This window comes from Gossypium hirsutum, chromosome D13 (assembly GCF_007990345.1).
Source record: "Gossypium hirsutum isolate 1008001.06 chromosome D13, Gossypium_hirsutum_v2.1, whole genome shotgun sequence".
In the NCBI taxonomy this organism is placed as follows: domain Eukaryota; kingdom Viridiplantae; phylum Streptophyta; class Magnoliopsida; order Malvales; family Malvaceae; genus Gossypium; species Gossypium hirsutum.
This window is the reverse complement of record NC_053449.1, coordinates 51,448,600-51,468,862: the sequence shown is the minus strand read 5'-3', so window position 1 is coordinate 51,468,862 and position 20,263 is coordinate 51,448,600. Positions and strand designations below refer to the sequence as shown.

The 20,263-nt window shown below is 33.8% G+C and overlaps 3 protein-coding genes across 6 annotated transcripts; 1 reads left to right on the top strand and 2 right to left on the bottom strand.

The window, feature by feature from the left end:
* Positions 1–56: 56 nt before the first annotated feature.
* Positions 57–1,839, bottom strand: LOC107919984 (uncharacterized). 3 transcript variants are annotated; one of them, XM_016849448.2, is made up of 4 exons: positions 1,696–1,839; positions 993–1,232; positions 793–861; positions 57–318 (listed from the first exon to the last, which is right to left on the bottom strand). In XM_016849448.2, the coding sequence occupies exons 2-3, from the start codon at positions 1,218–1,220 to the stop codon at positions 805–807; spliced, it is 285 nt and encodes a 94-aa protein (XP_016704937.1). In that variant the 5' UTR covers positions 1,221–1,232; positions 1,696–1,839; the 3' UTR covers positions 57–318; positions 793–804. The 3 variants fall into 3 exon arrangements, with proteins under 3 accessions (XP_016704937.1, XP_016704939.1, XP_040965012.1); XM_016849450.2 differs by having other exon boundaries at positions 57–194; XM_041109078.1 differs by having other exon boundaries at positions 993–1,156; positions 1,696–1,791.
* A 1,490-nt stretch (positions 1,840–3,329) lies between these two features.
* On the top strand, positions 3,330–7,983 carry LOC107920224 (ADP-ribosylation factor GTPase-activating protein AGD5). Its single transcript, XM_016849811.2, is given in 12 exon segments — positions 3,330–3,634; positions 4,428–4,486; positions 4,660–4,750; positions 5,108–5,162; positions 5,259–5,349; positions 5,446–5,680; positions 5,996–6,038; positions 6,041–6,190; positions 6,356–6,534; positions 6,743–7,180; positions 7,277–7,329; positions 7,567–7,983. Coding segments are annotated over 12 exon segments (1,605 nt in total). The 5' UTR covers positions 3,330–3,583; the 3' UTR covers positions 7,727–7,983.
* Positions 7,331–12,186, bottom strand: LOC107920225 (cytochrome c-type biogenesis ccda-like chloroplastic protein 2). Of its 2 annotated transcripts, XM_041109070.1 has the most exons (13): positions 11,910–12,181; positions 11,728–11,826; positions 11,532–11,587; positions 11,103–11,233; positions 10,926–11,011; positions 10,773–10,804; positions 9,912–10,073; positions 9,372–9,444; positions 9,168–9,268; positions 8,964–9,056; positions 8,707–8,753; positions 8,442–8,553; positions 7,331–7,773 (listed from the first exon to the last, which is right to left on the bottom strand). In XM_041109070.1, exons 1-12 carry the CDS (start codon positions 11,998–12,000, stop codon positions 8,478–8,480), a joined length of 1,047 nt encoding a protein of 348 aa, XP_040965004.1. In that variant the 5' UTR covers positions 12,001–12,181; the 3' UTR covers positions 7,331–7,773; positions 8,442–8,477. The 2 variants fall into 2 exon arrangements, with proteins under 2 accessions (XP_040965004.1, XP_016705301.1); XM_016849812.2 differs by lacking the exon at positions 7,331–7,773 and having other exon boundaries at positions 8,388–8,553; positions 11,910–12,186.
* Positions 12,187–20,263: the final 8,077 nt, after the last annotated feature.

Here is a 20,263-nt window from a genome sequence, read left to right as displayed (position 1 = left end):
CCTCAAAAAGAAAATCCAGTTATAAAGAACCTAAAAGTCTACCTGACTCAACATTGTGTCTGAAGTAACTAAGATTTTTTATATCTTTAGAATGTAACACATGCAAAAGGTTATTTGACAAAAACAAGGCGACAAAGCCTTTTCTCTTACCAAAATACCAAAAAACATGTGATTGGAAGGTTTGCAATACAGATCTGCAAAGCATCAGTGATTAGACATTAGACTAAGAGATATACTTTACACAGTATAAAACATTTGGGAAAAGTTGTCTGCAGGAAAAGATCCTTGGTTTAACGCTTTGCCATGATGTTAATCAACCTACAAAGGAAACATTTAACAATTTCAGACAATTACTCCAGCAACAAAATGCATATAACAACAATTGGCATTAGTTAGCTATACAACTCATTAATCTAGTGGCAGGCAGGATTAATGGTAGCTTAGAAAAGTTATGGTGCATTATAAGATGTAATGAGCATTATCCTATGTGGATTAACCAGTAACTTACAAACAAGTTATGATCATTGTAAGAAATAATGAGCATTACCCTATGCAGATTAATCGGTAACTTACAAGTTATGATGCAGTACAAGATGTAATTAGCATTACATCTTATCATGCATCATAACTTGTCATAAGCTACCGCTTAATGAGCATTACCATATGCAGATTAATCAGTGGCTTATTCGAGTTCCACCTCCAATTCCACATAAGCTGACACTAATCATCTAAGAAGATAAAATACAAAAACCATCCTTATGGATGAAGTAGATATCGAGTTCAAAAGCTTACCATTGTGCCAGTTCATAAGGACAACCCAGCAAAGAGCAACTCCAACTCTTCTTCTTGTGAAGCAGTTCTCTGGTATAAACAAAAAGGCAATAAATCATCAAATCCCTCTCTTTCACAAAACTATCAAGCCAACTTCCAAACTCAACTTTATAATTTTCAAGCATCGGCACAAAACCAATCAAGCCAACATATTTGATTACCTGAATAGACAACAGTTGAAGAATTTTATTAAGAACACGCATGCGGTGAGTAACATAAGAACTAGTCGCAGGAAGCCGGTTCATCCTTTTCATTTCTTCGTGAACAGCCACGGTCTTCTCTTCGTACCCCATTTGCTTCCACTGAACTCTGGGATTAGTGGCCCCTGCGTCCTCAATAGTTTGATCAATAACACCACCATTTCCCTTTACTTGTTCGAAACTTTCCATGATGAACAAGAACTAAACAAACCAACCCACCAACAAGTATAAAAAATCAAATTCGGGTTATAACAAATACTTCCAATTCTGAACTTGGATTTAACCAGTTGGTTAATGAAAAAGGTCCCAATACCAAAATCTACAATTTCTAACCTTATCCCTAGACTGCAGTCTTTGCAACTAAAAAAGTTCCATTTTGCTTCAAAATTCAAGAAAATTATGGAAAAATAATTACTTAATGTGAACTAGATTTCTCAATATTCTTCTGGGTCATTCTTATAACAATGATAATTGAAAATATTTCCGAAAGAAAAGAGGAAAAACGGAACCAATAATGTTTTTTTAAAAAGTACCCTATTATGTAAGTGTCTCCAAATACTTAATAATTAGACCTAAATTGGATGCAGGATTTAATTATTTTTCATTTAATAATACAAACATAGTTGAAATTACAAAAGAAGGGGAAGAAAAAAGGGGAACTTACAGAGGTTCTCACACAAAGGAAAGGAGGCAACTTTGGGGAGGTGGGGAGAGTTATTCCGTGAAATAACGTACGCTTACTCAATTAAACGCAGCGTTTCGTGGAAATTTAACAAGGTTAAAAAAATTATCATTTAAATTTAGGGAATCTTTTCAAAAAGAATTTAGGGAACAAATCGATCAGATTCCCGAAATCTTTTATTTTTTTGTAAGTGTTAATTTTTGTGGTAAAGATAAATAAATTAATTAAATAATTTTTAAATATCTTAAAAATTGTTCAAAATTTAATAATTTAATAAGGCAATTTTTAGAAAGTCACTTATTAATTGGATTGAGATGTAATTACACAATAGTGATATATTTGAGTGACTATTGTAATTGATAGATCTCATCGAATTAAGTATAATTGAAGCACCTTTCTCAATTCTCAAGAAGAGGGTAAAGATAAGAGTAATCGCAAATAATTACACTTAAATCTAATTTTAAAAAATTATTTTTATACAAATTATACAAATTATATTATAAGTATAAACACGAACATGTATTAGTGTTTTGAATGATTATGACAAAACAAATTTTATATTAAAAATTTATTTGTGTATTTTATAAAGTTATAACAAAAAAATATTATTTAAATCTTAAAAACTTTTTAAAATTATGACCAAAAATATTTGACATGTTATAAAAGTATTCTAATATATTTATTTATAAAAAATTATGGCTAAGTAGGGATATAACTTATATATGCATTCATGTTATATATTATAAAAAATAATATATTTATTCATAAAAATTATTATAGCTTTTTTATCATATCTTATTTATAATAATAAAAAAAGTTTTCTAAATTTATGGTAAAAAATTATATTATTTATAAGTTATGTTATGAAAGTTTTAGATAATTTATAAAACTTTTTTATGAAATTTATATAATTTTTACTTAATTTATGTATTGTAAAAAGATATAGCTTATCATAAGTTTTTATTCAAATTAAATATATAAAAAAAATTTATAATTAAAGCTACAAATTATTTAGATCGTGAATCCAAATATTATAATGTCGATGCTAATTATGTAGATAAAAAAATGTTACATCATATCATGGGATATAATACCATTTAAGAAAAAATTTTAATTTTTTTTTGAATCAGCGAACTCAAGTAATAATTTAGATTATGGATAATAAATTTAGAAAAATTATTTAATGTGAAATTAAAAATAATAATAATATTAATATATCAAATATTTTATTTAAGAAAAACAAAACTAGGATAACTATATTTAGACGTGAAGCATGCTTAAAATAGTAAAATTATTGAATAAAAGCATATTAAATATGCGAAAATATCTCTAAGATAATAGTAGTCACTAAAAACAAAAATCGAAATTAAAGACGGGAAAGGCGGGCAACGTATTCACACGTACGAGGTAACCGTAAATGTAAAACTCCGCGGCGCCAGCCAAAGCAACAACTTCTCGCACGCGCGTGAAAAACCAAAGAGAAAATATAGGGGCCCGAAAATTCGAAACCGAAAATTCCCGGGAAATTAATAAATAAGATAATATTATAAAAAAATAAAATAAAGGTCAAAGGAGCGGAGACCAATTTTTTTTTTCATTTAATTTTTTATTATTATTCTGCATTCATTTTCTTTTGAATCGCATAAAAAGTCCGAGGAAGAAAACCAGAAGGGGAGAGAGAGGGAAAGAAAGAGAGAAAGAGAGGCCTGGAAAAAGACCGAATTGACCTTATCTTTCTTTCGAAATTACCCTTTCTTCTTTATGTTCGACTCTTCGTAATCGCCATCGTCTCTCTCTCTCTCTCTCTCTCTCTCTCTCTCACGCACGCGCGCGCCATAGATTTTCTTTTTCCTTTTAGTTTTCTTGAAACATGAACGAGAAGGCCCACGTTTCAAAGGAACTCAACGAGAAACACCGAAAGGTGATCTTAATTTTACCATTTTTGACCTTCTTGTATTGTTTCGATCTGTGTTTGTTGTGTCATTTTCTGTTGTTGCTTTTTACCTGAATTTTCTTTTATTTCATCTGAATTTGTTGGTTATTTGATTTGAATTTATTTGTTTAATGGATTTGATCGAATTGAATGTCGGATGGCGAGTACGAGCTGATTTAAAAAATTGTTTTGTATCAAGGAAATGGTGATCATATTCAAATTATTATCAGGATAAGATCGGTTTAGATAGATCAAGTTGGGTGGTAAATTCATTGTGATCAATGGAATTTCTTCACTAAAAAATTGCATTTTAATTAGTATCATATATTATGCTTTGCTGTTTTCGCAGATCTGAACTTGGGTTTTCTTAAATCAATTTTGCCTAATTATGCACTTCCTTTCTAATATCTTCGTCAAATTTGCTGAATATGATTGATTTGTTCGTATTTTTAAAACTTTCCAAAGGTTGATCTTTGGACATCGGGAACAATTTTATGCAATCTTCCTATGTGGCAAAGAGGCCTATAAATTATATCTTGTAGGGCGCTAAATTCCTCCGTATTCTTTGCATGTATATGCATATGTGTACGTGTATGTATATGTATATATTATATATTATACATACATATTGTCCTGCATTTTCAATTCTTTTGCAGATATGTTAACCTATATGGTATGATAGACTCATTTAATGGATGGTTTTGGTTATTGCATATTTGATGACCAGTCAGCCTGTTATCTTATCTGGATTAAAGTTCTTATCTTTTGATCTCATATGTAGATTTTGGAAGGTCTTCTAAAAATTCCGGAGAATAAGGAATGTGCTGACTGCAAATCCAAGTATGTAACAAGCAAATCAAGAAAGATTATTGGGATATCATAATAGCAAATAAGGGAGTACCCAAAATAGACACTGTCTTAACAAAATGGATATTTTGTATAGGTCATCAGTCGGCGGTGATACCATTCATTTTCATCGCAGGTTCTAATAATTGTCTCTTATTTCTCTGCAGAGGTCCGAGATGGGCTAGTGTGAATTTAGGTGTCTTTATATGCATGCAATGTTCCGGGATCCACAGAAGTCTCGGGGTGCACATATCAAAGGTGATTTTCTTATCTCCGGAGTCTGGAATGCATACTTCGGTTCTTCCTGACTCAGAAAAGCTCATTGAATAGCTGACACTGTCTCAGTTTCTATTCTTAATTCACATATACATTTTGGTTTGTCACCAGCGATTGGATTGGTGTACTTACATTCTTAGAAACAAAACTTGGTGCCTCAGAAATGCACTTGACATATATTCTTGACATAATTTTTATGATAATATCTTAGACTATAAAGGATTAGAGAGGTTAGGAATTAACTTTTTGAACTGACTGGCTGTTTCTGTTGCATCAGTGAACAGACTAAGCTTTATGTTTCCCCAGTGCATGTTTGCATCTTACTGTCTCTTGCTGCAGGTTCGATCTGCTACCCTGGACACATGGCTCCCTGAGCAGGTTGCTTTTATTCAATGTAAGCTTTCTTGTTAGGTCATGAAACTGTATAATTCTGATTGATATTGATGGAGTAGAGCATACTCATATGACTATGGCTTGTCTTATTATACAGCGATGGGAAATGAGAAGGCAAACAGTTACTGGGAAGCTGAGCTGCCCCCTCATTATGATAGAGTTGGAATTGAGAACTTCATCCGTGCAAAGTAGCCATTGGTTCTTCTTCTCTTTTTTTGGGTAGTATTTAGTTTTAGTGAAGAGCATTTTTGTACTATTCCAATATTTGTTGTATATTTTTATAGGTACGAGGAAAAGAGATGGATTCCTAGAAATAGAAGATCCAGATCACCACCTAGAGGGTTAGATGAAAGAGCTACTTCGCATTGGCAGAGACCCACAGAAAAAAGTGGTCATGGGCACGTTAGTAATTCTGATAATTCATTCGAGGAAAGGAGAACCATTCAAGCATCTAGCAGAAAAGAAAACCTTCCTGCAACAAGAATTAGTCTTCCTATTCCTCCTAAGGGACCTAATCAGGTATTAAGTTCTTTTGCTGGTTATGTACTCTCATTTCTAACTCGTCTAGAAAACCACAATCATTCATGTTTTTCTTGATATATTTTATGTGAATAGCCTAAGAGCTAGTAGTGTTAAGAGTGAAAGTATGAGAAAATTGCCATGTGTAAAGAATGCAAACAAATAGTATGAATTAGAACTATGATCTTGATATCGTTTTGCATATTGTTCAACTCGCTTTCTTTCTTCTCGTTATATCATATTTCTTCTGGTAATGTACTCTCTTTAATGTTCTAACAAATATTTTACTTTCGTACTGTTGTGCTGATCTAACAGGTTACACCTGTCCGGGAGCCTGAAACGGTTGTTGTGGCACCAGTTGAGGCAGCAACTCCTCCCCTGTCACGCCTCCTAAATTTGAGTATGCTACGGACCTCTTCAACATGATGTCCATGGATGATGCTTCAAGTGAAAATGCTTCTGGTTCTGGGGCAGCTTCTACTGATGATATTGATTGGGCAGGTTTCCAGTGTATGTCCTGAATTTCCCCATAGTTTTTGGTTATTGGAATTGCCTTACCTTTTATGTTTATTATGTTAACATCTTTCTACCAAGTGCCAACCACCTTGGTATTGAAAGTTATGGTGGTATCATTTTATTATTGCTGCTGGTTTTGACAAATGATAATTTTTGTAGCTGCTGGAGACACTTCTGCAACTGGCCAAAATGATCCACCAAAAGCTGGTGAGAAGAATACTCAGTCTGCTACTGGAATTGAGAATTTATTTAATGATTCGCCTCCAATAACAACCAACCAAGTCACAGAGAAGCCACAAAAAGACATAAAAGATGATATTATGAGCCTTTTCGAAAAGGTATGTTTTCAACATTGTTTTCTCACATCTTAGGAACAGTTAGTGCAAAACAGAAACCTATACTGCTTGGCCATTTGCTGGTTGGAGCTAATCAGATTATTCCTTAACATTTCCCCTTGTCATGCGTTTGAACTTTGAACATGATTTTTTTGTCTCTTTTTATTTAGTGGGGTCTTATGTTGTTATCTCATGGTTCAATCAATTTCAGTCCAACACGCCGTCGCCTTTTGCAATGCATCAACAACAACTAGCTGCGCTAGCTCAGCAACAGTCCTTTCTCATGGCTGCTGCAGCTAAATCTGCTCCTGGAAATGCTCAACAGTCTCCATCCAATGGCACCATGATACCCACTCAACAACTAGCTATGTTAGCACAGCAACAGTCCCTTCTTATGGCTGCTGCAGCTAAAGCTGCTCCTGGAAACAGTCAACAGCCTCCATCAACCACCACAAGCTTACCCACTCAACAACAACTAGCTTTGCTAGCGCATCAACAGTCCCTCCTCATGGCTGCTGCTGGAAATATGCAACAACCTCCATCCACCAGCACTAGTGTACCCACTCAAGCTTGGCCCAACATTGGTTATCAAATACCTGGAATGATGATGCCAGTTGGTGCACAGGCTGATCTGCAGAAACTCATGCAGGTAGATTTCCTACTATAGTTGCAATAGTTTCTTTAAAGAAATATATCTTGCTAGTTTCTCATTTTTTTATCCCTTTTTTTTTATACTCTGCTTTAGACAATGCAAATAGGACAGACTCAACAAGCAGGAAACAATGTTGCATCATCCAGGTACATATTTAATCTCTTTATTCTTCATTTTATTGATGAGTTTCTCCTGTAATACCGGTCTACATTGCCACAAATTCTGGGTTATGCATTACGCGTATTAAGTTTATAATTGTATTCCGAGAATCCCATGCCATGAACATGTTCTAATAAATAACTATTTGATGAATCATTAGTTTCACAATTAGGTTTTGCTCCATATTCCATGATCGTAACTTTTGCCATGTCTTTTTCTTGCAGCTTTTATGCATTGGGGCAAGCTACCCCAGCAAGCAGTGTTGCAACTAATGGAGCAAGCAAGCCTCAATCGGCTTCTCCAGTTTCATCAACGAATTCTTCACAAGCAGGAAAGGATTATGATTTTTCATCATTGACACAGGGGATGTTCACGAAACGCTGAGTTGCAGCCAGGTGATGATTTTGGCTTTTGTTTTTGTCATAGTAAACCTAAAAACAAAAAGTTATTTTACAGGGAATTTACCTCTACCGGGGCACAATTGTAAACTATTTGTAGATGCAGCAATTTCAGTTTTGTTTCCCATTTTTTTATAGTTTCTTTTTATATCTCCATATCTGAGTGATGGCTTTATTTGTATGAATAGATGCTTGCCAAGCATTTAATAAATATACGAGATGTCTTAATTGTTCTCATTCAAACATGTTTCTTTGGGCAACATTATTTTGCATTTCGATATTCACATTAATCATCTTTTTAGTTAAAAAAAAAAAGTTACCAGCACGATATTAACACGATATGCTCTAACAATATATATAATTATTTTGTATGTGGATAAAATTTTAAATAAATATATAATAGATCTTTTGATACTTGAGACTGGTACTGCAAGAGACCAACCCCTCTAATTACCATCCTTTTGCGTACTTATTTAGAACATGCTATGGCTTTATAAGCAATTCAATGGCAATATCAATCCTTACAGCTTCTTAGCATAATCAAAACCACAATATATAAAATATCAAATGATGCCTAATTACCTATATTTGTAAAAGAGAGATTCATTATAAAATCAAATGATCTGTAAAAGAGAAAGAACACGAAATACTGATAACGTTGATCCAACATTTATGTATAATTGTCTGTAGTTCTATTTTACCTTGTGTTTATTTTGATCACAGAGAATAACATTCCTTTACATGGCCATCGTAGTAGCTGGGAAAAGCCTATCCAAGAAAGTATATACACCCCCACCGAGTAGAAGCGCACCACTGCAAAAGAAACCAAGTATTAACAGTCTGTCACACCGAATATACAGCAAATCTAAGAGCAATTATGAAGAAGAAATAAGACGCAGATGCTTCACCACGGCAGAGTAATATTACTTGACAAAAAATAGTGGTCAAGAACATTTTTGAGCATACCTCACCGGGTTGATCCATGCTGAGAATTTCCTGAACGACAACAGATTCTGCCAGTACATATATAGTTAAGTTGAATTTTCGAGTTAAAAACAATTGAAGTATTTTAGAAGCAAAAGTCGGAGTAAGATAAGGTGGCTGCAATTATTTTTGACTTATGACTGATTTTTCCGTAGTACAAGCAACGGATGTATGTTAGCCTTTAACGAACGGCCAACAAGATTCAGCTCTGATTTCAAAATGAATGGCATCATGCCTACCTGCAATGCTCCAGCAAAAGAAGCGGCAAGAAGTAGAGGAGCAACATAGCCGGTTGTATATGTCAAGAGTAAGCTGCCTCCTATTACTGGATCCTATTGTACAGGTGTAACACATTACATATTGGATTTTTGCCAAATAAAAAGAGATTTCGTTCTTCTATAGACTCAACAACAGCTACATAGTCTCTTTATTGTCGAGTTTACCTTGGATGTGGCTACGTATCCCAGCAAAGTGGCCAGCACTGGTGTGCTGCAAGGTGAGGCAGCTAATGCAAATGTAAGCCCAGCTAAATACGCTTGCACACCTAAAATACAAAACAAGTTCGAAATTAACACTTTGAAACCTTTTACAGGTTCATGCATGTAATTAATTTTCTTTTAGTAGGGTAAAATAATCGAGTTGTTTACCTGATGGCAAGTTGGCAGCTGCAGTGCGAGGGTCAAAATTGCTAAAGAAAGAGGGAAGTTGTAACTCGATGACCTGTAAGGTTTGTTTGGAGCAGAAGAACAGGAATTAGATTGGGAACGTCTGAGTGGAAGAAACTCAAGTACAACCGTACAAGGTTGAATAAGACATTGCTAATCTGGTTAGCCGTTCTGCATAGTATTAGAAGCTATCTGAAGTTGTAGATTTCTAATCCAGACAGAAATTTTAAGGCATCAAGTAACTTGTAAGAGCTGATTCCAACCTCCCGAAGAACTAGATGGAATGGAAAAACATCTAAAAGACACAGACACGAGCACAAGTGACAATATGAGGAACAGGAATATAGGGGTTTCATACACACTGATACAAAATATGAACTTCAAAGGCAAAGTGTAATAATTCTAATCATATCAACAAGAGAAACTATATGATTGATGACAAATTACTTACCATCAACAAAACATTTAACCCGGGAAAAACTGCATAAACCAAATAACAACATTAGTAGTTTGATTCAATACCTCAAGTAGATTAAGACCCATGATAACAGCCAAACCAGAAGCAGCCAGTGGCAACCCTTGCCCTATCTGTCCATATGCCTTCCCAGCAAAGGAGGCTCCTATACCCAGGAGTGCTAATGTAGTCGCTAATCCTAGTGAGAAAGCCATTGAATTTGCAATTACCTGACAGAAAAAGAACCCAGAGTCATTTGAGAATAAACACTTATTACTTCCATGATTGTGTTTGTGATTGTGCATCTCATGTACAAGAAAGGGAGGACCCGTGTATGCTTCAATCAGATTTAGCTATATTGGTAAAACTTAGAGGTGAGTGTTGGATACGGGTATTTGTTTTCCATTTTCTTTAAAATTTTCCATGTGTTTGGATAATGTATTGGACATGGGAGTTTCAAGAGAAATGAAGGGTCGAAGCAACATAGGACTTAGCTGCATAGACATGGTATGTCCCCGACACGGGTATTTTTAAAATTTTTCTAAGCTCTTTTGGAGGGTTATATCACCATACCATGTCTGGATATATTCCAAACATGAATATCTGATATGAGCACTTCAAAAAAAATGAAGAGTTGGAGCAACATAGAAAAGAAATGTAAAGAAAACATGGAACAGGCTGCACCAGTACTGCTGAAAACTCAACTTTGATCAATATATGTAACTTTTGGTTTTAAATTTTAGGTCATCTGCAAGCTAAAATTTTATTGACAGCTTTACTTGTTTTCTAATGATAGGAGCTTGCAATTATAATTGACTTACAAAAATATTCATTGCAACTGCCAACGCTTCAATGAAAATCAAAAGGTTCTATCTAGAAATCTTGTAGATGCATGCAGCAAAGAAGATGAATCACATAGCAAGTATTACCTCAGTTCTGCCCTTGCCTGAACCAAATGCACCTGGAAGGTTTGAACCAGACTCAGAAGAGCATAAAATTGAGAGGGACATACAAGAAAGTAACCGCACCAATTCATTTCAAACCATGCATTGAGATTAAGGCAAAGTATGCATATTACTTACCAATGTATCCAAGTGTTAATGGCAGAACACTTAGTGTACATGGTGAAAGGCTTGTTACAAGACCAGCCCCAAAAATAACAGCCAAACTGCAAAAGCCAGGGAAAAAGAAAATGACACATTACCGAACATCAACCACAAAAGAGCTACAGATTCAAAGGGAAAAACACGGAGAAGAACCTAGTAAAACTGAGAGCTGATAATTGGCCCTGAACGGCTTCATTAGCTTGTTGGCCAGCTGAATATAGTAGACCTCCAAACCAATCTCCAGAACTTCCATCAGCCAAAGTGTAAAGTGAAGCAGCTCCTTCCTACGTCCAAGGCAAATAACTCAAGTTCGTTACATTATCCGGACATATAACTTTGAGATATATATGCTCAAAATCAAAGGATACATATTAATTCAATTCCTCATTTTTTTTAAAAATAATGTCCTACGGATAAATACGAGGATATGACTCTCTAAGGTCTCTTTGGAAAATACATTAAAAAATTGAACATAGTTGTGATGGCACATACCAGAATCCAAAATAAACAAAGTTTCAAGACATTAGATTGAAGAAAATTGAACTTGACAAGATAACAAATAGACGTAATCATTGAACTCACCAAAATATTATCTTCACTTAAAGCCTTTGCAGAGTCAATTGCAACCAAATTTGCCACTAACGAACAAAGAAATGAAAACTCAAAAGATGAAAAAAACAACCCAGCACTCATAAAGTAACTTATAGCTAAATAAAATATTAGAAAAATTATAATATAGGATTAGCATTTCTTCTAATGGAAGAAGACAGTAATTTACCTGCTATAGTATTTACAAGAGCAGTAAATTTCAAGGACTCAAAATCATTGCAAAGATCCTGACTTCCTGTTGGTTTATTGATTGTCATAGTATATTTACCTGAAAAACAAAACTAAATAAGTTATAGAGCTTAAAATTCGATAATTTCAACAAATTAAACTAGTAATTAATCTGTAACTTACCATAGCAGGTTCGTGGGTGATTTTTAAGGCTTGAGATTTTGAAGAAATTAGAGAAGGAAGAGGTGACGCTGTGGTTTAGAACTAAAGTCATCTTAAAGAGAACAGACTGTGTTTGGCGGCAGAGAGAACTTTGGGGGGTGATTTTGAATTTGCTGAGGTTTTTATTTTCTCGGGAACCAAACAGAGAGAAGGAGATATTTAAGATGGTGTTTCGTGTTTTAAACGGTTTTTTGGAGTTGTAAGTTAAACTGATTGATGTTAACGGCTTAATTGGATTGATGGGCATTCACCAGCACGATTGACTGAATTTAATTGGATTTTTTTTTTGACAAAATATTAAGAAGGGTAAATTCTCGTGCAAGTCACTCAACTATGCTTAAGTTTTTTTTTAGTCAACCAAATTTTAAAACTTTCAATGTGGTCACCAACCAAACGAGACAAATTTGTCAATTCCATGTGCCATAGGGATGTTTAATTTCCTCTCTCTCTAATACTCATCAATCTATTTCGTACTCCTTTTTTTTTAATCACTTGATACATTTTTAAAAAAAATCAATACATATGTTTTTTATTTTTTATATTTTATTTATAATTTTTAGATTTTAAACCATTTTTATATTTTTTATCAAAAAATGATTTTTTTTAATTTGTTTCTTTTTAAAATTTTTAGAATTAGAACTAAATTAATAAATTTTATAAACATTAAAGGGATAAATTGGTTATTAAGCAAAAAAGCCCATATCAGCTTTTTGTCACTCGTCTAAATACAAATAACGGGAGAGTGATTAAAATATTTGATTTTGAAAAGTTGAGTGACTAAATTGAAAAATTAATAATTGGGTGACCAAAATAGAACTAAAGACATAATTGAGTGACTACTTTTGTACTTTACCCTAGAAGTTAATTTTACTACAAATAAAGTGTTAGCTTTAATGTCCCAAGCTTTTGATATAACAACATTTAAGATAAATTTTATATGTATTATATTTCCTAAGTCATTTGGTAAAAATATGATTAAAAATTTTATCGAACATTTTCAAAGCATTTTCAAAGACTTGCAATCTACACAAAAACATCTTTTAGATGTATTTTAATTTATCTAAATATTTTTGGGTTAATATAAGTGTTTTAAAGTGTTCAAAAATATTTTTAAGGGACTTTGGCATGCGAGTCTCGAGACATACTCAAGACATGAAACTTTGAAGCAAAATTCTAATTTAAGGGTTGCATATCTAGAGACATTGGCTAGTATGTTTAGAGATATTTGACTATATGTCTCGATACATAACTTGTCAACAATTATATAATGACTATTTTTCAACCATGTCTCGAGACATTTTGCCAAGTCTTGAGACCTGGACTGCAGTGACACTTTTTTAACCTAAAATTAATGCTTCCAACGGCTAGTTTTCATCCCCAATGACCATAAACATCCACAGACTTTGTTCCTTGGTATAAATACTATTCAACAACACTTTAAGACTCGAGAAAGAGATACCCAAGCTTCAAACACAAGAGAAAACTCTATTGGGTCTAGTGCCCTAAGTGTAGTATATTTGTTTGTACACTTGTAGTTTATTCAAACAAATTGGTTAATAAAATTATTCATGACTTACATTAATATCCTTTGTATAATGTCTCATGTAGTTTTAGCATGTAAAGCAAAATAGAAGCAAATATTAGCTCATTGGTTGTATAATATTTAACTAATACTAAATGGTATTACATGGTAGGATCGTAATACGGAAAGACAATTTATATTAGTAGACTAACTTAAACATGTCATTAGTCTAATTGAAAATGAGCAAACTAATTGAAAGACTAATAATATTCGTCTACGAAGTACATCGAATGACTCCCAAAAGATAGAGACATAGACGTGACTAACTAGATTGACAGTACATCGGATTGGACCCAAGCAGAATAAATCCTGAATTTATTTTTTAATTTATTCACTTGTAATGTTCATAGTGTGACATAACTTAATCCTAAGTGGATGATAGGCTATGTATGTGTGACTCGTATACTTTGATGTAAGTAAAAGTCTGAGTTTGAATAGATAAGTAACCGAAAGTTGGTACGTTGGGCATACAATTTCTGCAGTATGTAGCATCATTCCCAACAATGAAATTTATAGTCCAAGACATGGGTAAATAATATCCTCTCATTGGCATTACATGGTAGATGAAAAGAAAACGTGATCACAAGTCGTTTGTCTTTGTGATGAATGACTTAATTACTATTTGATAGTAGTTGACTTTTCATGAATGAAGATATAATGGTTATCATGAGATAAAATGAGATCATATTGGGAGAATGAATTTATCTCAAAGAGATTAAGGATATCCTATAAGGATAACACACTAATGACAAGTTCATTGGATGAACACTGATCGAGTAGCTTTCGTAATGGTATGTCATTTGGGAGAGCTTAGCCACGATACTATAGTAGAATGACTTTATGACTAAATGAGTTAAAAAATTAATAGGCGAAAAGTTGTAACTTAATTATAAATCATTTGAGCCCTAATCACATATGTTCAATTGGTTCTTCCACTAGCTCGTTGAAACTAGAAATGAATTGCATGTTGAATTAAATGAACAAAAATGGATAGAAACGATAAGGTTAAAGAAATGAATAACATTTGGAAATGAAGTTTGAAAATGGAATTAAATTAATTGGTCATTTTGAATCCGTTGAATGTAGAAAACTTAAATATATTTTCTCATAGATTCTTTAACGTTAAAGTTATCATGATTTTAAAGAAATCAGAATTGAGTTGAGAAAATTATTTAATTGGAAAATTAATTAATTTAAATTAATTTATAATGTTTATTTTAAAAAATAGAAAAACATGTATTGGGTTGGATTTAATTATAAAGTGCTAGGTTAAAAGTCCAGGAAGCACTTATAATTGAACCCGATACATGAGAGACCCAAAGTCCCTCATATTGAATATAATGGTATAACAAACCCTAGTATTTTAAACTAGGGTTGCCACACTTCTCTCTCTTAATTCAACTAGGGGATTGTTTTTCTATCAACTAGGCATTAAATGCATTCTACTAATTCAACTAGGGTTTTACTACCTCTCCCTATAAATAGATGGCATCAGCGGGCCTAAAAATACAACTAGTTATCTACAACTTTGAGATGTTACTATTTTTCTTGAAAATAGTAAGAATTTATTTCTAAGTACAAATTCTTTTTTCTGATAATACCAATTCTACTGGTTTCTATAAGAGAGAAAGTTTTACTTTCCCACTAAAAGTAAAGAAAATATTTTTAGGTTTTGTGTTTGATTAGAAAGTGTTCGAGCCCACACTCAAAGCAGTTCGTGGTATGAGAATAGCGAAGAAGGCCGTTCAATTGAAAGCTGAGAAAGACAAGGATCCATCTAGCCCAAAACACAAATGTGATTTCAGGAAAATGTATATAAATATCATAAATTGGCTCGATTTTTATAATTTTATTTTTCTGTTGTGCAAGAAACCATTTTCAAACTGAATTTTTTCCAACAATTGATATCAAAGCCAGGTTTGGGTGGTGCTATGTTTATAGTATAAACCAATACCGGAATCTTCTCTCTTTTTCATGTGTGATTAATTTTTTATACGATGTAACATTCTTGTAACTATTAGCATGTTTAGGAATATGTATGTGAATGAATGTACAATTATTATTTTGTTATTTATACGATAAAGTAATTTTGCCAAAGTTGTGATTCCTATAAATTTGAATGTAATTATTATTATTATTCAGGTATGTGATTAGATTGTGGACTATCATCCCTACATAAGATTTAATTTATATTATTATTTTAGAATAATTTATGTGAGCCGAAAACAAACATAAGTCTTATGTAACCACTATTTTTGGCAAAACCTGGAGAATTGAAATGCATCCAAGCTAATCAAAACGACGCAAACCAGAACCAACCAACCGGTGAAAGACCGACTGTGGTTCGGTAGAGAAGGCTATCAATGGTTCGATAATGATGGTCGATGGTAGTGGCCGGTGATAGAGGCTGACGATCTTGGTCGGTGACGGATGATGGTGGTTGGCAATGGTCTGGTGATGGGCAAAGGTAGTCCGATGATTGCTGACAACGATGGTCGATGGAAGAGGACTAACGATGGTGATGGTTGACGGTAGTGGCTGACAACAGAGGTCGAAAATAGTCTGACAATGGCCAAAGACTGTTCGACGATGGTCGGTGACAATGGTCAGTGGCGGCCTAACAGCAACGACGCGATGACAGTGGTGGTTAAACGACAACGATGTGAACTGGTCCTACAGCAGAAGTCCATAGTGCCAAACTAGAAGGCCTAAAATATCCTTTGGGATGACTTTTGTAATTTTATTATTCTTCTAGGATGGAATAATGTAAATTTTGGCTAGTCAGGGTCTTTTAAATTTTATGCTTTTATTCATGATAGCATGATGATATTTATTCGAATGCAAATGTATGTCCATGCATATGTATGATACGCATGCCTTATAGTTCAGGGAAAAATGTCGCATATATTTGTCATACATATATTAATCATTTATGATTAAAACCGGACATTAAAAACTTTGCATGTCTTTTAAAGATTAAGTGGGAGAAAGTCTTTAAACAAGACCTACGACCTTTATCAATGGTATCTTATGATGACATGACTATTTAACTATCCCACGGTAGGATTGCCATGTGGATTTCATTGAAGAGATTTTCATAAAGTAAAAAGAATTATCTTGTAATCGTTATGATAGTTGGGCGGCCATATTGTAGGTATTATCATGCGATATAAAAAGAAGTTTTTCTTCAAAGAACTTCAAAGAAGACAACTAGTCACAACATGTCACTCGGTGAGATTGTCTCACGATGACTAATTTGTGGTACATGATGTGATAAGTGTTATGTTGGAAAAAATACGGTTAAAATTTTTTTTATTCCACAACAAAAATTAAAAATTTTGAAAACCAATCCGGTTTGTGATATTTATTGTAATAAACCAAACCGAAATCATACCTGTGTTTTCGGATAGACGAATCCTTGTCATTCTTGACTTTCAACCAAATGATCTTTTCCATTATTCTCGTACCACAAATTACTTTGAGTGTGGGCTTGAACAAATCGAATCAAAACACAGAACTAGAAATAGTTTTCTTTTCTTTTAGGTGAAAACAAAAATTCTCTTCTCAAATAGAAACCGAAAAAATTGTTATTCCAGAAAAATATATTTAATAGTTGAGAACAAATTCTCTCTATTTTTATCAGAGTAACAATCTAAACAACGAATTCCTTAAACTTAGCCTAAATATGACTATATATATAGTAATGTCTCATTCCCTAGCTAGGTCAAATACAAGCCATAAGGCTGGATAAAATGTGTTATGCATATGAAAACACCCTTGACTTATATGTGCATTTTGTCGCTCCAATGTCACGACATTAAACTTTTTAGGTGACTTCTTTGGCTTCGAAGTGCGGTGTTGCGACACCACGTGCTGGTGCTGTGACGCTGGCGTCGTCCTTTGTTTCTTAACCTGGAAACAGTGTTCTACACACTAAATCGACTTGTTAGTCCTTCCCTAGGCTCATATTGGCCAATAGGTCATTATATTGCCAAAATATACGTAAAAATACTTATTTTGCTAAAATTAAACATAAGCTAATAGAATTGGAAAACGTAACAAAATAATCTAAAACGATTAGAAAACAATATCGTTAAATGTCGAAAAGATTTTAATTTGCCACACTAAATTGTGGCAATCATTAGCTGGTTCGCATGATCTTTCACATGCTATCGATAATCAATTATCGCATATATGTAACTTGTAACAGCCCTAACCCGTATCCGTCGTCGTAATAGGGTTACGGAGCATTACTGTAAAATTATAACATAAAAACATACATTTCCAATCATTTCATTAAACATAGCAAAGTTCATTCATACACATGCATAACGTCCCTTAATCGAGCCTTCGATGCCTTAGAAAAACTTTAGAAACAATTCGAGACTAAATTGGAAACATTTGAAATATGGTATATAAAGCTATACCAATGCCACAATATTTATCAAACTATATAACTATCAACTCACAAATGAGTAGGTCAATCAATGTAACACCTCTAACCCATATCCTTCGCCGGAATAGGATTCGAAGTATTATCGGAGTTTATAGATCAAGTGAAAACATTTCATATCATTTCTCATTCATATTAGAAATCAATCATAATCAATTATATTGTCCTTTATGTGAGCCTTCAAGGCTCAAACTAATTTGAGCACTCAGAGAATTTTTTGCAAAACTTCAAAATTTTTCCTAGGTGTAGGGGACACATGCTTGTGTGGCCAGGCCATGTGTCTCACATAGTCAAGAGACATGCCCGTGTGCTAGGCCGTGTGAGCATAATGACTTGCATTAATTAGGTGCAGGAGTCACACGGCCAAGCCACACGCCCGTGTGCTAGGCCGTGTGGATAATTTTGAGCATTTTCTTTCTTAATTTTTAAGATGTAGGGACACACGGCCAAATCACACGTCTATGTGATAGGCTGTGTGTCACACACGGCTGAGACACATGTCCGTGTCTCTGCCCTTGTGGATGAAAATAGACCATTTCTAAGGCCACATTTCTCACCCTTTTTTTGGTTTCACCTAAACATATCAATTTGCACACTTACAAGCCATAACAAAATCCTCAATTCAAGCCAAAATCAAACTTTATACATCACATATGTTCAAGTATCCAAACTTACCAAAATAACCATACACATATATGTATATTTTACCAATTTTGCTATCTCAAACCATTCATTATTATGCCTATATAACTTCCATCATTCAACCATTTCAAACACATATCAAGCATGATAAAGACATATAATTACATCAAAATATGCCCAACACAAGTCATTCCAATGGTTAATTACAACAAAAATACTTTTAATTCAACATGGATCAAATTACCCTATACATGTCATTATAACCAAAAGTAATTTACTAATTATACCGAAATGAGCTGAAGGATAGTGTGATGTTGCTCCGACCAGCTTCCAACCTTTACGAGCTTCCGAGTACTATAAAACAAGAAAAATAGAATAGAGTAAGCTTTTAAAGCTTAGTAAGTTCGTATAACGGGAAATTAACTTACCATTCATTTACATTTAAGGTAAGCATACAAGGCATACTCAAACAAGATAGCCAAAGCCTTAGCACATATCCTCATCAATCATGTTAGACATGTATTTCATATAAATGTCAAGGAACATGTATGAGCTAAACAATATCAAGTTTCCATGTTCATAGCTTTCCACTTCTTATGTTCATAAATCCTTTCCATGCATTTTAGGTATATACGGGTAACGATTCACTTTGAATTCATTAATTTTCTCATATCAGGATTTTGCTCATTGAATCATTTAAAATATCAATGGATACCTGGGTAGTACACACAAAGTGTACAAATCTGTAATCTGTCAATTCAAATTCTGGAATGCTCATTTTAGCATATAAACGGGAAACTCTTTCGAGCTACATAACGGGAAGCTCATATGAGCCATGTAACGGGAAGCTTCGGAGAGCCATTATCAGGAAGCTCATACAAACCAATGTCGGGAAGGTTCGAGCGAGCCAATATCAGAAAGCTCTGGAGAGTCATTAACGAGAAGCTCACAAAGAGCCTTTAATCGGGAAGCTCACGAAGAGCCATATATCGGGACACTCATAAGAGCTGCGATGTGTCCACAATACATATAGGATCACAACCAAATCAGGATGCTCCGAAGAGCTATTAATGGGAAGCTCGCAAGAACCATATATCGATAAGCTCATGAAAGCTAATAACAGGACGCTCTTTCGAGCTGTGGTGTGTCCGTAACACATGCAAGACCACAACTAATACGGGAACCCTGTATCCATCGAATTTCATTTATTCAAACGGGACTTAATACTTTGTCGGACATTGTCGAATATGTGACTGATTTAATTTTCATACATGTCAATTACACAATTCACATACACAACATTCAATTCCAAACATATAAATATACAATTTAGTTACATGAACTTACCTCGACAAGTGTTCGTGGATTTGTAATCTACTAATCCGACACTTTTTCTTTTCCTCGATCTAACTCCGTATTTTGGTCTATCTGGATCTATATGAATGAATTTATCATTAATTTAATACAATTCATACTCAATTCCATCCATTTCACATCTTAGGCAAAATTACCATTTTGCCCCTACACTTTTAATTAATTCTAATTTCGTCCCTAGGCTCGGAAAATAAAATTCATGCAATTTAATTCTTATTCCAAGCCTAGCCAATTTTCATATATCACAATAGCAACCCATGTATT

Excerpts from the sequence above, each read along its gene's own strand:
- LOC107919984 (XM_016849448.2), bottom strand. The coding sequence starts at position 1,220 with ATGGAAAGTTTCGAACAAGTAAAGGGAAATGGTGGTGTTATTGATCAA. Across the intron at positions 862-992 it reads TTCAACTGTTGTCTATTCAG|AGAACTGCTTCACAAGAAGA; the intron begins GTAATCAAATAT and ends TGTTTATACCAG.
- LOC107920225 (XM_016849812.2), bottom strand. The coding sequence starts at position 12,000 with ATGACTTTAGTTCTAAACCACAGCGTCACCTCTTCCTTCTCTAATTTC. Across the intron at positions 9,445-9,911 it reads TGGGTCTTAATCTACTTGAG|GTCATCGAGTTACAACTTCC; the intron begins GTATTGAATCAA and ends CAAACCTTACAG. Across the intron at positions 8,554-8,706 it reads GCATGGATCAACCCGGTGAG|TGGTGCGCTTCTACTCGGTG; the intron begins GTATGCTCAAAA and ends TTTCTTTTGCAG.